Source organism: Syngnathus scovelli, chromosome 13 (genome assembly GCF_024217435.2).
Source record: "Syngnathus scovelli strain Florida chromosome 13, RoL_Ssco_1.2, whole genome shotgun sequence".
Classification (NCBI taxonomy): Eukaryota; Metazoa; Chordata; class Actinopteri; order Syngnathiformes; family Syngnathidae; genus Syngnathus; species Syngnathus scovelli.
The window spans coordinates 4,118,509-4,131,698 of NC_090859.1; the positions used below are offsets into that span (position 1 = coordinate 4,118,509).

The following is a 13,190-nucleotide window of genomic DNA, read 5'->3' on the forward strand; positions in this document are numbered from 1 at the left end:
GTGCGGGCCCTTCCCGTCAGGTATGATACCATGTAGGCCACCTTGGAGCGCTCGGTGGGGAAATCTGCTGGGGAACTCTCAAAATGCATCTCGCATTCTGTAATAAAGGCCCGGCTAAGGCCGGGTTCTCCGGAGTAGCGCTCTGGAGGAGCCAGTCTGGCACTGCCAGTCATGGGAGCTATTGCAAGGGGAGTAACGGGGGAAGCGACGGGTGTACTGGAGGTCGCTGCTGGTCCTGCGTTTAAGCGCGAGAGCACTTCCTGCATTTGCTGACCCAGCTTTGCTACTTGGGTGGCGACCGCTCCTCTGAAATCTTCTTGATTCTTAGCGAGTCCTCGGATCTCTTCTCCCAAGTCGCCCACTTCCCTCTGGTGCTGGGCGAGCAGTGAGGCATGGGAGCGCACTGCGGCGCACAGGTGCTCCGACTCTGCCGAGTCCATGTCTGGCCAGTGTGTACTGTCCGGCCGGGAACAAGGCGAAGGACTCGGATGCAGAGTCGTTTCTATCTTGGATTTATTCCAGCAAGCACACAGAGCGAAAGTACAAATCAAATCGCCTCTTGCGAGGGAAAACACGTGGCAAAAAGTACAAACAAAAGGTGTCGCACTGAGGCGAGTCAAAAGGCTAAAAGTACAAATCAAAACGCCTCTTACGAGGGAAAACGCGTAGCAAAAAGTACCAACTAAAGGAGTCGCACTGGGGCGAGACAAAAAGGCGATGGAGACCAAGGCACAAACAAAGGCGTCGCTCGGTGGCGAGACAAAAAGGAGGGTTCTTTCAGAGAGTTCAGGCATCAAGGGATCGCTGGTGGTCGGGACGAGGCAAGACACACTGGCACAAGACAAGGGGAAGACACAGACTAAATACACACAAAAGGGCGGGGACACAGGTGATGACAATTAGTATCGATTACGCAGGTGCACACAATCGGGATCAGGGATGACAAGACAACCAACACCGAGGAAGGAAACACAAACTGAACCGGAAGGAACGACAAAATAAAACCGGAAGTAAAATCACGACATCGACGAGACAGAAACCCGGAAAAATAAACGCGACCGCATGACAGTTTTCTCATTGTTTATCACAAGAATCTTAGAAATTTGAATACAAATCAAAACGCATGTTTTATTTTACTCAATTGTATGATTTAGAGAATCCATATGTAGTAAAGTGTTGTATTACTACATATGATTTCATCATCATTTAATTTGACTTTCTTTCCAAAACGCTTCTTAATTTCTCAGTTCACACATCTTCTACGTGTTACTGGTTCTCCAGTTTTTTTCTCTAGTTAATTAGCAATCCAAAAGCTACGTGTTTCTTTCTAACATTCAACCTGCTCAAAATCACTCTTTCATCAAAGTCGCTGTACTAATTTTCTATAGTAGTCGCCAACGACTTCAACCATTCAACCTTTCATTCAGGCAATCATTCATCAATGCTCATCATATGCATCTCACTCAGTCTCCAAAAAGGAGTCTTCCTATCACATTGGTCCCAATTCATCCAAGCTCACCACGCAACATTCATATATCATTTTCAACTCAAGTTTCCTGGTAGAAAAATCCACCAGTTCAAAAACACTTAACTAAAACAAACAACTGGCAAATTAATCTGAATTTTTTCTTTGTTTTTAAATTTGAAGAACTCAATCTCTCAGATTTAGCTTGCATTTAGAATTTTGCATAATCTTATAACACAACCAATCAATTATTCCTATTAAATGTAGCATTGCAAAATCTTAAATTCACAATTTAGCTTCTTCCAATTCCTGAAGGCATGTTCCGTCGGTTTTTTTTTGTTTTTGTTTTTTTTCTTCGAATTTCTCATGTGTGCTCGACACTTAACATGCACTAGTGTGGATTAGTTTCTGCTCGCAAACAGATTTCTCTCTTTTCCTCTCATTTTTATCTGTCCAAATTTTTTCTGTTCTGCGGTGTAAATTGAATAGACAACAGTCTAGCAAATTTCTTTATACTAAAAGTTTAGCCAATCTTCATCATTTTAACACATACGCACACACATGCACAGCTCTTGCGTGCGGAAGGTAGGTCCCAGCACCAATGATTCGTCACAGGCTGGCCATTTCCTGTGGTCGATCATGAGCTGGTCCCTCCCATGCACATGAGGACAGCACATTCTAATTTTATTTATTTATCTTCTAGAAGCAAGTTGTATTTCTTTACCACTTGATTTGCATATTTTAACTTTAGTGTAACACAATTTGATCTCGTCATTTGTAATTGGGCATACAAACAGCATTGTCATACTTCTTGTATGGACAGGAGCTCTAACAATCTAAAAAGATTTTTGATAACCTGACAATGACATGTTTTGCTGTCATATGGGAGAGGTTTCAGATCTTTTAAATTTTGATACATGATTCGCATAGGAGCAGAAGCTCCTCTTGCCCCTTTGCTTGAGCCGCGGCTTGAGCTGCGGCCTTGCACCTGCTCACAGGGGCCTTATTGTCTCCTGGTCTGACAAACACTTGTGACCTCATCAGTTTTCATCTTTCTAGCTTTTGTCTCTTGAATTCGTTCTCATCTCTTTGTGAAGATTTCAACCACACTCTAGCACTTCTACCACTTCTTCCACATTTCGAATTTCCTTGTACTCCATACATTTTCTTCCACTTCAGCATGTATTGCATACAATTAAGAAATCTACTTGCCATGGACTTCTCATTTCAAAGAAGAGCAGAGCAAGAGATTTACCGTTCTTATTTCCCATCTTAATTTTAGTAGTTTAAGGTTTTACAATTTTTTTTTCAAATTTTTTTCTTTGAGGATCCTCAATGCAGGTTTAAATTGACCTTTCAACAAATTACTAGCCTGTATTAATGCTGTGGATCAATGCTAGAACTGCTATTTAGTCAATTTATCCTACCAGTCACACACAATCACACAAGTTATCCCTGCCTACGCGAAGTCCTCCTTTTAAAAAAAAAGGAGCTGCTTCATCCAGTGAGGGGACTCTACAACACCCCCCACCTTCCCTGGGAACTAAAGACAACAGTTCTTGTCCCCAGCCCTGCCAACGCGAAGTCCTCCTTTTTTTTTTTTTTTAAAAAAAAGGAGCTACTTCATCCAGTGAGGGGACTCTACAACACCCCCCACCTTCCCTGGGAACTAAAGACAACAGTCCTTGTCCCCAGCCCTGCCAACGCGAAGTTGTACTCTTTAGAACAGTGGTCGTCAAATAATGATCCACGGAGGTACTGAGATTTTAAAACAGTTTGAGAACCACTGCTCCAAAAGAGACACCTCATCCAGAGGGGGACTCTACAACACCCCCTCCTTCCACGAAACTTAATTTTTCCTGTGCACTTCTACCTTTTTACGCGTTTCACAAACAACAAGACAATCACACAACTTCAGGCCTTTAACTTACTTGTCCCCTGGTTTGTTGCACTGCCGGGTCCCGTCAATCCACCCCTGTCAGACGAAGGCAGACCTAAGATGCTGGCCCAGCGAAGAATTCTCTTCCCAGGACTTTCTCCTCCAGGTCCTCTTAATGGACGCTGGCTTGTCGACAATGCAGCACGTCCTTCTTCGTCAGACAGATAGCGGGTATGAGGGATCCCGGGTTTCGGCACCAAAATGTTAGAGATTTGCTCACTCCAACTTATTTTGCAAGAACCACACGGGAGACAAGTAAGTCCTTTTAGACACCTGCAGGTGGAGAGTCCATTCGTCGCTGTACGTGCAGCGATGTTCGAATGGAGGTCTGAAGTCTCCCAACTGCAAGGACATATTTATTAAGAGAAACAGAGTGGGGGGAAGAGCAGACTGAATAGGAAGCCCTTGTGCTCTAGTCAAAACATATCAGGGGGTGTTTTACGACCTTGTGTAGGATGAGACAAGGTAGGTTATTTATTACCGGTTGCATTCCAACATAATCATATGATAAGAATAATCTGAAAAACCCTAACACCAAGTAACCCATACCTTTTGTGCTTATGATACGTAAAATATGTATTAAACCAATGACAGAAAGATTTTAAGAAAGTCCTCTCGTTTATTTCTGTTAAAAGGCAGGACTGTCCCTCTGTAAAACAGAAATTAAGCTAAAAATAAAATACAAACAACTCACTCTGATTTTGAAGTCATTTGTAATAAATTAACAATTTTTGAATCTTGAAACAAAAGTGCAAAATAAAAAAATTACAAGTTCATGAATTTTAGTCTTTGCTCAAACAAACTTAAGTATAAAATAACACAGGCTCACTGTAAAGCATCTCATGATGAAATTGAAAAACAGGGCTACTGCTGAAAACTTTATCAAAGGTATTAACTGTATTTCAGATCAGGTGATCTATATTATGCATATTGCCTAATATGGTTGTATTATTGTATATAGTGAAATGTGCAACAATTAACAAGCTTTGTAATTCCAATGTAAAGTGTGTTTAGTTTTTGTTCTCCAAATAAGTTTGAAAGTTATACCGTCATTAATTTTCTCAGTTTGTTTTCTTCTCAGGAAACAAACTGGTTTCATTTAGTGCTGTGATACCTCAAAAAAGCAAACCTTATTATAATGACTTCATGACGTTTTAATTCAAATATAAATGTATTTGAGGAACCCGCATAGTGCTGGGAAAAGCATAGGTGTATCTAGCTGCACTTATATAGGAAGAAAATATTTACTTGAAAAAATAAAACATAGTCCCCATTTCACCATCATTCAAGCATACATAAGCACACAACCAATGTTCCATTTCTGGAGAATATTCAAACCGTTTTAAAACAAACAACGGATGTCCTTCAAGATTCAAGATTTTTTATTGGCCATGTTTGAGAATGCCGAACAAGGAATTTGAGTTTGGTACATCTCAGCCTCTGTTCAACATTTAGGTGACTAACAACACTCAGGGCACGTGCGAAAATTGACAATATTCTCAGACATCCCCTGATCTTAAACTCCCAGGAGGGCAAGGAAAAACTCAAAACTCCTACTAGGGGAAATGAGAAACCTTGAGAAGGGGCCACAGATGGGAGGATCCCTCTTCCAGGATGACCAGGCTGCAATGGATGCAGAGTGGACACATAGTACACATAATATAGACAATTCAAAGATAGAGCGTCGAGAACAGGATGTTATTGCACAGCAATGTCTATTGGAAATTTTTCATAATCATCCAATTATCCGTCCAATCTTTGAAGTACAACACATTTATGCGATTGACATTACCTTGACTGTGTGATGTGGAGTAATGGCTATTACTAAGTGCATCTTCTTGCCTAGTTGGTGGAGCCTCAACCAACAAACAGCTCAACATGCCAACGGAGTAATAGAGAGTGCCTCCACCTTTGGATGCGCTTCCCTCGTCTCCTGACTTTTCAAGCAAAGTCAACTAGGTCAATACTGTCATTGTGACAGAATCTCTCTTTGTTTTTCAGTTTCACCCTTTCCAAAGTTCATGGCTGACAGCTGTTGTTCCATTCTTACAGGCATTAGGACCACAAACCATGATGGGCTACCCTAGTTTATGTGTGATACTGCTCGCATTCATTTGGAACACTTATGGCCAGGAAGCATTAAATCCACTTAATAGGTCTAAAAGGTAGGTAAAACATCGTTTTCTTATTTTACATGTTTGCGAGGATATATTACGTAGTACTTGACTGTTTTTGTTTCTTAAATCTTACAAAAAGCATGTTAGGTCCATGCCTTTTAAGACTGGCAGCGGACATCGTAGAAGAGCCTCTTACTTTTTCATCTCACAGTAGAAAAGAAATTACCGTAATTTCCGGACTATAAACCGCACCGGACTATAAACCGCACCAGCTAAAATTCAGGGATATTTTAGTTTTTTTCTTACATAAGCTGCACCGGACTATAAGCCGCACGTGCACATGAGTTTTTTTACAAAGAAAGACAGTACACAGAAAGCCGTAAAAATCCATAAATACGCCGCGCCGCCATTTAAGCCTCAGGGTTCAAAGTAACCTTCTGAATAAATTGCATTAAAAGTTTGCATTCATTACAACTTGTTTTTGGTGAGCAAAATGTCAGAAGAATTGAATTTAAATGCTGATTGATTGGGTTTTAATACAATGCAGATGGTCCAAACAGCGCCACTGCTTTGTGTAATCTCTGTGTCACATGGCAGAGTAAGAGAAAGGGTTTAGAGCCCTTTGACGCCAGGTCACCTAGCGTGCATTCCTACTAAAGCTCATAATAGTCACAAGCAACACAGCCAGAATAAGCAGCAGCCATAGTAGTGTTTCAAAATAGTATTTTTGTTGTTGTTTTTTTTCTTCAAGATACCGCACAACAGTGGTCCACAGCCTTTTTACGAGTGTATAAAAGTGATCAAGTCATCACAAAAATCCCGAAAAAAATCTTATATAAGCAGCACCTGACTATAAGCCGCAGGGTTCAAAATTTTGGAAAAAAGTTGCGGTTTATAGTCCGGAAATTACGGTAAATACCCTCTCTATGGAAATCGCTTTTTGTCAAATTATATTTTGTCAGTGCGTCAAACTGTTTTCATAAAATAAAATAAAAAAATAGTAATATTACACATGACTGTCACATTAGACTTTGCTAACTTTAATGTTACAGCAACTACCTGGTTGGTTTAGTCAACAAGACCTCCAAATAGCCACCAAAAGAACTCATACAGTATCTCACAAAAGTGAGTACACCCCTCTCATTTCTGCAATGTTTAAATTATATCTTGTCATGGGACAACATTGAAGAAAAGTTACTTTGAAGTAACAATACATTTACTTTGGTATCCAAGCTCTACAGTGACTACTTAACATTGTCTCAAAATGTCATCTCTTCAGTGTTGTCCCATGACAAGATATAATTAAAACATTGCAGAAATGAGATGGGTGTACTCACTTTTGTGAGATACTGTATTTCATAAGAAATTAGATCGCCACTTTTCCAAAATTAATGTATAACCTTATACATGACTATAGTTATATCTGTGGAATACTTAAAATAGCATGATACAGCTCTTTTAATGTGCAGTGATGCACGTTATAAGTGTGTGTACCCTATGTATGGAAATTTCTAAATATAGACCATTTCATTGTGACTGTGTTTTGTTATCCGGTGCACCTTATGGTCAGAAAAATAAGCTACTTATGCTAAGAAACTAAACTTTGTCTAATTTGATTGTGGATACCTTCAATGAAAACTGAGAGTCTGCGCTTTGTAAATGTCCACTACGTAACTGTAATTGGGATATTATTCATTAAACATGTATAAAGAATCAAAATGTGTAGGTGTCTAAATATGTATTAGCCAGATATAAATCCGATATATTTGTATGTCCATAAGGATTCAGGAAAGTGCTGGATCAGATTTCAGTGATTGTTTGCCAAGGGCAAATGGGCCACAGATCTCAGACTCTCCCAACTTCTCTATGGCTCTTCGGATGCCTGGGGTCATCCCAGTTAAGGTAGGCATGCTGAATTGAAAAACCCAACTGTATAAACTTTCACTTTCAATTCTGCATGAACTGTAGAGCTTGGTTGATGTTTTTTTTGCAGTAAATTAATGAAAGACCCTGTAACGTGACAAAAAAAGTATTGTAAATTTGACACACCACAAATAAAAGTTTTATTAATAAGCCTGCCAATTTTTAATGAATAAAAGCAAAATATAAGGCTCCAAAATCATAAAGAAAAGAGGCCGTCTTCGTCTGCAAACCTGTGTAAGTGTGTCCATTTCGGCTCAACTTCAGCTGTCAATCAAGTATGTGCCTGCTGCGGGATAGTACAATTTTACCCTCTTTTGCTTCTGTTCAAATTTATTGGGGCACTAGCAGAATTGTCGCTGACAGTGAACTGTGAGGCAGCCACAGCAGCACAATGCACTGATCTCACTGGCTGATACTTATTTTCCTTCCTCCTTCATGCCTCGCAATGTCGTGGCCAGCCAGCGAGCACTCTGAGACAGTTTACTACTGCTTTTTACATGCACTTAACACACAAAAAAAACTGTTGCCAAAATGGAATAAAGCTTAGAAAAGCCTCTTTAGCTCCTTCATGCAAGATTTATAATAACTATGTGTGTCTATATGTATATGTACCGTATGTATGATTTTATTTTTATTTTATTTTTTTGTAGTCCGACACTTACCTTTGCATGTCATTTCCTGTGCCAACTACCGGGAGTCATGCTGCATATGTCGGTGAGTATCTTTCCTATCAAACATCTACTCAAAAATGTGTTGCATCTTTTACTGGCTGACTTTAGTTGATCCCTTTTGTAGCCCTTGCTCAGCATTACATTTTTATAACTGCATGCATTACAAATTACAACAATAGTAAATAGGAAATTGAGTTCACTTATATAGCACTGTATCCAAACCAGTGCAATAAGGTATATAATAATAAGGTGCAATAAGGTATGACATCATTGATGTGAAAATCATGATCTAATGTTGTTTCAAAGTCATTTTACTGCCAGGCCAAGTTCAGGTTTGTTTCAATAGGTGATTTTCATCATATCACAGCAGGGATTCCAAATTAAAAGTTGCGATTCACACACCCATTTTATTTTAGTGACTGACTGTGAGTAAATTCATTGTCAAATGTGTTTTGGTCTGCTGAAAGCAAGGTTGAACCTTTGGGCCATTATTCCAAAAGCTACGTTTATTACAAACACAAAACTGTTTATTACCAAAAGAAGACCAAACCTACAGCATAGGGATGGTAGCGTCATTTTCTGGGGCTGTTTTTCTTCACCTATAACTGGGGTCCTTAGTCAAGGGGTAGGGAATTATGATCAGAAAAAACTTTATTTGGTGTTAATGAAAGGCACTTTAAATTTTGGCAGGTGTGTGGTGGTAACCTCCATTTAACATGAATTGGAATGTAATTGGTGAATTTCATAGCCTACATTCGTGTGCACCCTTGCGCAACCACATTAAGTTTTTTTTTTTTTAATTGCGCCGCATCATACTGTTTGTATATCAGAATACGTGTTTTATATCCATTTTATATATCCACTCTTGATGAGAGTAATTTACCACCACAGCAAATTGTATTTATATTAAAGATGTTCTACTATTATAACCATATATTGCAGAAACACTAAATAAATATGATCATTATATGATCTTTTTTTTTTTTTAATTTGTATTCATGTCTGATTTTTTTTTTTTTTTTTCATTTCAACTAGCATCTCTGTTCAACCATGTTCTTTTTTTCATGCTTTCCCATTTGAAGAGACTGGTGTCCAAATATCAGTCCTCTAATGAATTATGTTCTTTATGAGTGTAGGATCAAGGTGCCATGAAAAACAAATGCGTTTAATGCAAAATCTGTATAAGTACCGTATTGTTTTTACTAAAAGTCGCTCCGGAATAGAATAGAATAGAATAGAATAGAATAGAATAGAATAGAATAGAATAGATCTTTATTGTCATTGTCTCGCTTGTACAAAGAAATTTAAAAGTGCCAGCTGATCAGTGCATAAAATAAAATAAATAAATATAATAAATAGAATAAAAAGATTAAAAAAGACCTACAGAAGAACATACACAGACATACACCGACAATCATTTCTTTTTAGCGGCATTTAACGTGACTACTGCTGTGGGGTAAAAACTGTTTGCAAATCTGCTAGTCCTTGACCTAATCGATCTGTAGCGTCTGCCTGATGGCAACAGTTCGAAAAGGGAGTGGCCAGGGTGGGAAATGTCCTTCAGAATGTTCTGTGTTTTTTGAGACAGCGGGTTCTGTGTAGGTCTTCCAGTGTGGGGAGAGGGCAGCCAACGATCTTCTGTGCTGTGTTGATGACCCCTTGGAGCTTTTTCCTCTGAGCTGCAGTGCAGCTAGAGTACCAAACACATATACAATATGTTAAAGTCCTTTCTATGGAACAGCGATAGAAAGACACCAGCAGTCTTTGCGTAACGTTGTACCTCCTAAGCACCCTTAGGAAGTAGAGTCTTCGCTGGGCCTTTTTTAGCAGCTCAGAGGTGTTCACGCTCCAGGTGAAATTCTCCTCGATGTGGACTCCCAGGTAGCGGAAGGAGGACACCCTCTCCACGCAGACCCCATTTATGATAGCTGGTGGAATGTCCGTTTTATTTTTCCTCCTAAAATCAATGATCAGTTCTCGGGTTTTAGCCGTGTTTAGGAGAAGATTGTTCTCTCCGCACCACTTTGATAGCTGCACCACTTCATCCCTGTAGGCAGACTCATCCCCCTTTGAGATGAGCCCCACCACGGTGGTGTCATCCACAAACTTCACAATAGTGTTGCTGTGGTGGGCAGGGGTGCATGTATGTGTGTAGAGCGTGTAAAGCAATGGGCTCAGTACGCAGCCCTGTGGGGAGCCGGTACCAAGACTGAGAGGTGTGGATGTATGACGGCCCACTCTCACCCTGTGGTTGCGACCCGTCAAGAAGCTCTTAATCCACATGCAGGTATTGTGTGGAAGTCCCAGGCACCCCAGTATGTCCATCAGTCCGTGGGTGTTAAAAGCAGAGCTAAAGTCCACGAAGAGTATCCGCACATAGTTTCCCGGCTGCTCCAGATGGGACAGTGCAGCATGGAGGGCTGGAGCTACTGCATCCTCTGTGGATCTATTTGCCCTGTAGGCAAACTGGTGGGGGTCAAAACCTCTGAGCAGGAATGATGTGATGTGACCCCGTACCAGCTTTTCAAGGCACTTCATCACCACCGGGGTGAGTGCGACAGGCCGGTAGTCATTAAGGCTGGTGATGTGGCGTTTCTTGGGCAAGGGGACTATATCGGAGGATTTTAAACAGGATGGGACGGTGAACTCGGTAAGGGACTGGTTGAAGATCTTTGTGAAGACTCCAGCCAGCTTATCTGCGCAGTCCTTCAGGACACGCCCAGTGACGCCGCCAGGACCCGCAGCCTTCCTCGAGTTGTTGGACCGCAGCGTGCGCCTCACCTCATGCTCCTTCACTGTAAGGGTGAAGCTGCTGCGGACTGTAAGATGTGATGTGGCCGCTTCAGGTGGCTCAGACTCGAACCGGGCAAAGAAGGTGTTAAGGTCCTCTGCCAGTGACCCATCCCCTTCAGCAGCTCTGATGGTGGTTCTGTAGTTGGTGAGATGCTGGACTCCCTGCCTCACTTGCTTGCTGTTGTTACTGTCCAGGTGATCCTCAATCCTCCTCTTATAGGCACGCTGGGCCTCTCTGATGCCTCTCCTCAGATTGGCTCTGGCTGTGCTGTAGAGAGCCCCGTCCTCCGACCTGAGGGTGTCCCTCTCCTTCAGCAGCCGAAGGACCTCCCGGGTCATCCAGGGCTTCTGGTTGGGGTATATCCGTATAAGTTTGTCCACTGTGACAGTGTCTGTGCAGTGCTTGATGTAACACAGAACACTGTCTGTGAACACGTTCAGGTCCCGGTGTTCGAAGATGTCCCAGCAAGTCCTGTCAAAACAGTCCTGCAACTGCTGACAGGCGTCATCAGGCCAGGTTTTAACAGATTTTGTGATGGCAGGAGCTGATTTCCTGATGGTGGTATATGCAGGGATTAATAGCAGTGACATGTGGTCAGACTGTCCCAGGTGAGGTAGCTGTTTTGCCCTGTAGCCTAGCTTGATGTTGGAGTAGACCTTGTCCAGAGTGTTAACTCCTCTAGTGGCACATTTAACATGCTGGTGGAAACTAGGGAATCCTGCTTTCAAGTCTACACGATTAAAGTCCCCTGCCAAGATGTGCACTGGGTCAGGATGTCTGCTCAGCTGGCTGCTAATACTGCCATGTAATAGTCCAGCAGCTAGCTTAACATTAGCCTCCGGAGGTATGTAAACAACAGTCATGACTACGGTAAATTCACGAGGGAGGTAAAAGGGCCTGCATTTAATAGTCACATACTCCAGGTCAGTGGCTGTTTACAGTCACCACATTAGTACACCAGTTGTTATTGACGTACATACAGAGCCGCCCCCCCCCCCCCCCAGCTCTTGCCGGAGTTCTCAGTCCTGTCTTGACGCTGTGTGGTGTAGCCTGCTAGCTCGATAGCAGAGTCTGGTATGAGTGGATGTAGCCAGGTTTCCGTGATCAGCACCATGCAGCAGTCCTTCACGGTCTGGTTCACAGACATCTGTAGCCTTAGTTCATCTGTCTTGTTAGCGAGAGACCTGGCGTTGGTAAGAAACAGGCTAGGGAGCGGTGGTTTGAATGGCCGCTTCCGTAGCCTGGTTAGCGCGCCGGCCCTGCAGCCTCGTTTTTGCCTCCTCTCTCTGCGCGGCCTTCGCTTCCTTCCAGCGGGGAGGAAGTTATACAGTTAAGGACAAAATTATTAGCCCCCCTTTGAAAATGTCATTATTTTTTTAATATTTCCTGACTGCTACTTACTAGAGCAATGAAATTTTAGCACAGCATTTATGAGCATATCAGATTTATTAGGAAACCTTCATTACACATAGTTTTGCTCAGAAGCAGAACATTACATACAAAACCAAAAAATACCATGGTCAAAATTATTAGCCCTTTGAGAGTAATGGTTGATCTGTTGAGTTATATTCCAAAACTCTGGTCTAACAAGTTGTTAAAACTTTACCAAGCTCTCAATGATTGACCTGAAATCAAATCTAGAGGTTGCTTTCAATATTACGCTTGGCTGAAGTTTACCTGTGGTTCACATTAGTCTGCAATCATGGTGAAAGGAAAAGAAATTAGTCTTGACTTAAGAAAAATAATTGTTGATGCTCACAAAGACGGAGAAGGTTATACAAGTATATCAAAGCAATTCAAAGTCTCAAGAACTGCAGTCGGAAGCATTATAAAGAAGTTCAAGGAAATTCAAACAGTACAGAACAACAAAGGCAGAGGCAGGAAGCGAAATATTTCAAAATCTTTGGAAAGAAAGGTAGTCAGAGATGTATCGAAAGATCCACGAACAACTGCCAAGACACTAGTTAATGACTTGGGGAAGTCTGGAATAGATGTCTCAAGGAAGACAGTCACAAGAGCCCTGCACAGAAATGGTCTGCGAGGGTGCAGACCAAGAAGAACTCCACTCCTTCAAAAGAGACACATTTAAGCAAGATTGCAGTATGCTCGGGACAACACGGAGAAAGGCGATCAATATTGGAAGCGTGTTCTGTGGTCAAATTGTCACGCCCGTGCCACAGCACGTTCGGCCTGCACTTCGCTCGGCCACACCCCTTTCGTTACCGTAATGTCTGTCACCTGCTTCCTCTTGTTACCCTGTGTATTTAAGCCCTGCCCGTGT

General features: G+C 41.7%; 2 protein-coding genes across 6 annotated transcripts in view; one reads left to right on the plus strand and one right to left on the minus strand.

Moving 5' to 3' along the window:
• dpm2 (dolichyl-phosphate mannosyltransferase subunit 2, regulatory) overlaps positions 1–13,190 on the minus strand; it is a 258,461-nt gene that overhangs the window by 84,858 nt on the left and 160,413 nt on the right. The gene's annotated exons all lie outside the window — the stretch shown is intronic.
• The window catches only part of pam (peptidylglycine alpha-amidating monooxygenase), an 88,550-nt gene that overhangs the window by 9,953 nt on the left and 65,407 nt on the right, over positions 1–13,190 (plus strand). For all 5 annotated transcript variants that reach the window (XM_049738446.1, XM_049738445.2, XM_049738448.2 and 2 more), the window contains exons 2-5: positions 5,251–5,363; positions 5,457–5,569; positions 7,303–7,423; positions 8,095–8,158. In XM_049738446.1, the coding sequence (XP_049594403.1) occupies positions 5,475–5,569; positions 7,303–7,423; positions 8,095–8,158 (280 nt within the window). In that variant the 5' untranslated portion in view covers positions 5,251–5,363; positions 5,457–5,474. The remainder of the gene's footprint in view (positions 1–5,250; positions 5,364–5,456; positions 5,570–7,302; positions 7,424–8,094; positions 8,159–13,190) is intronic.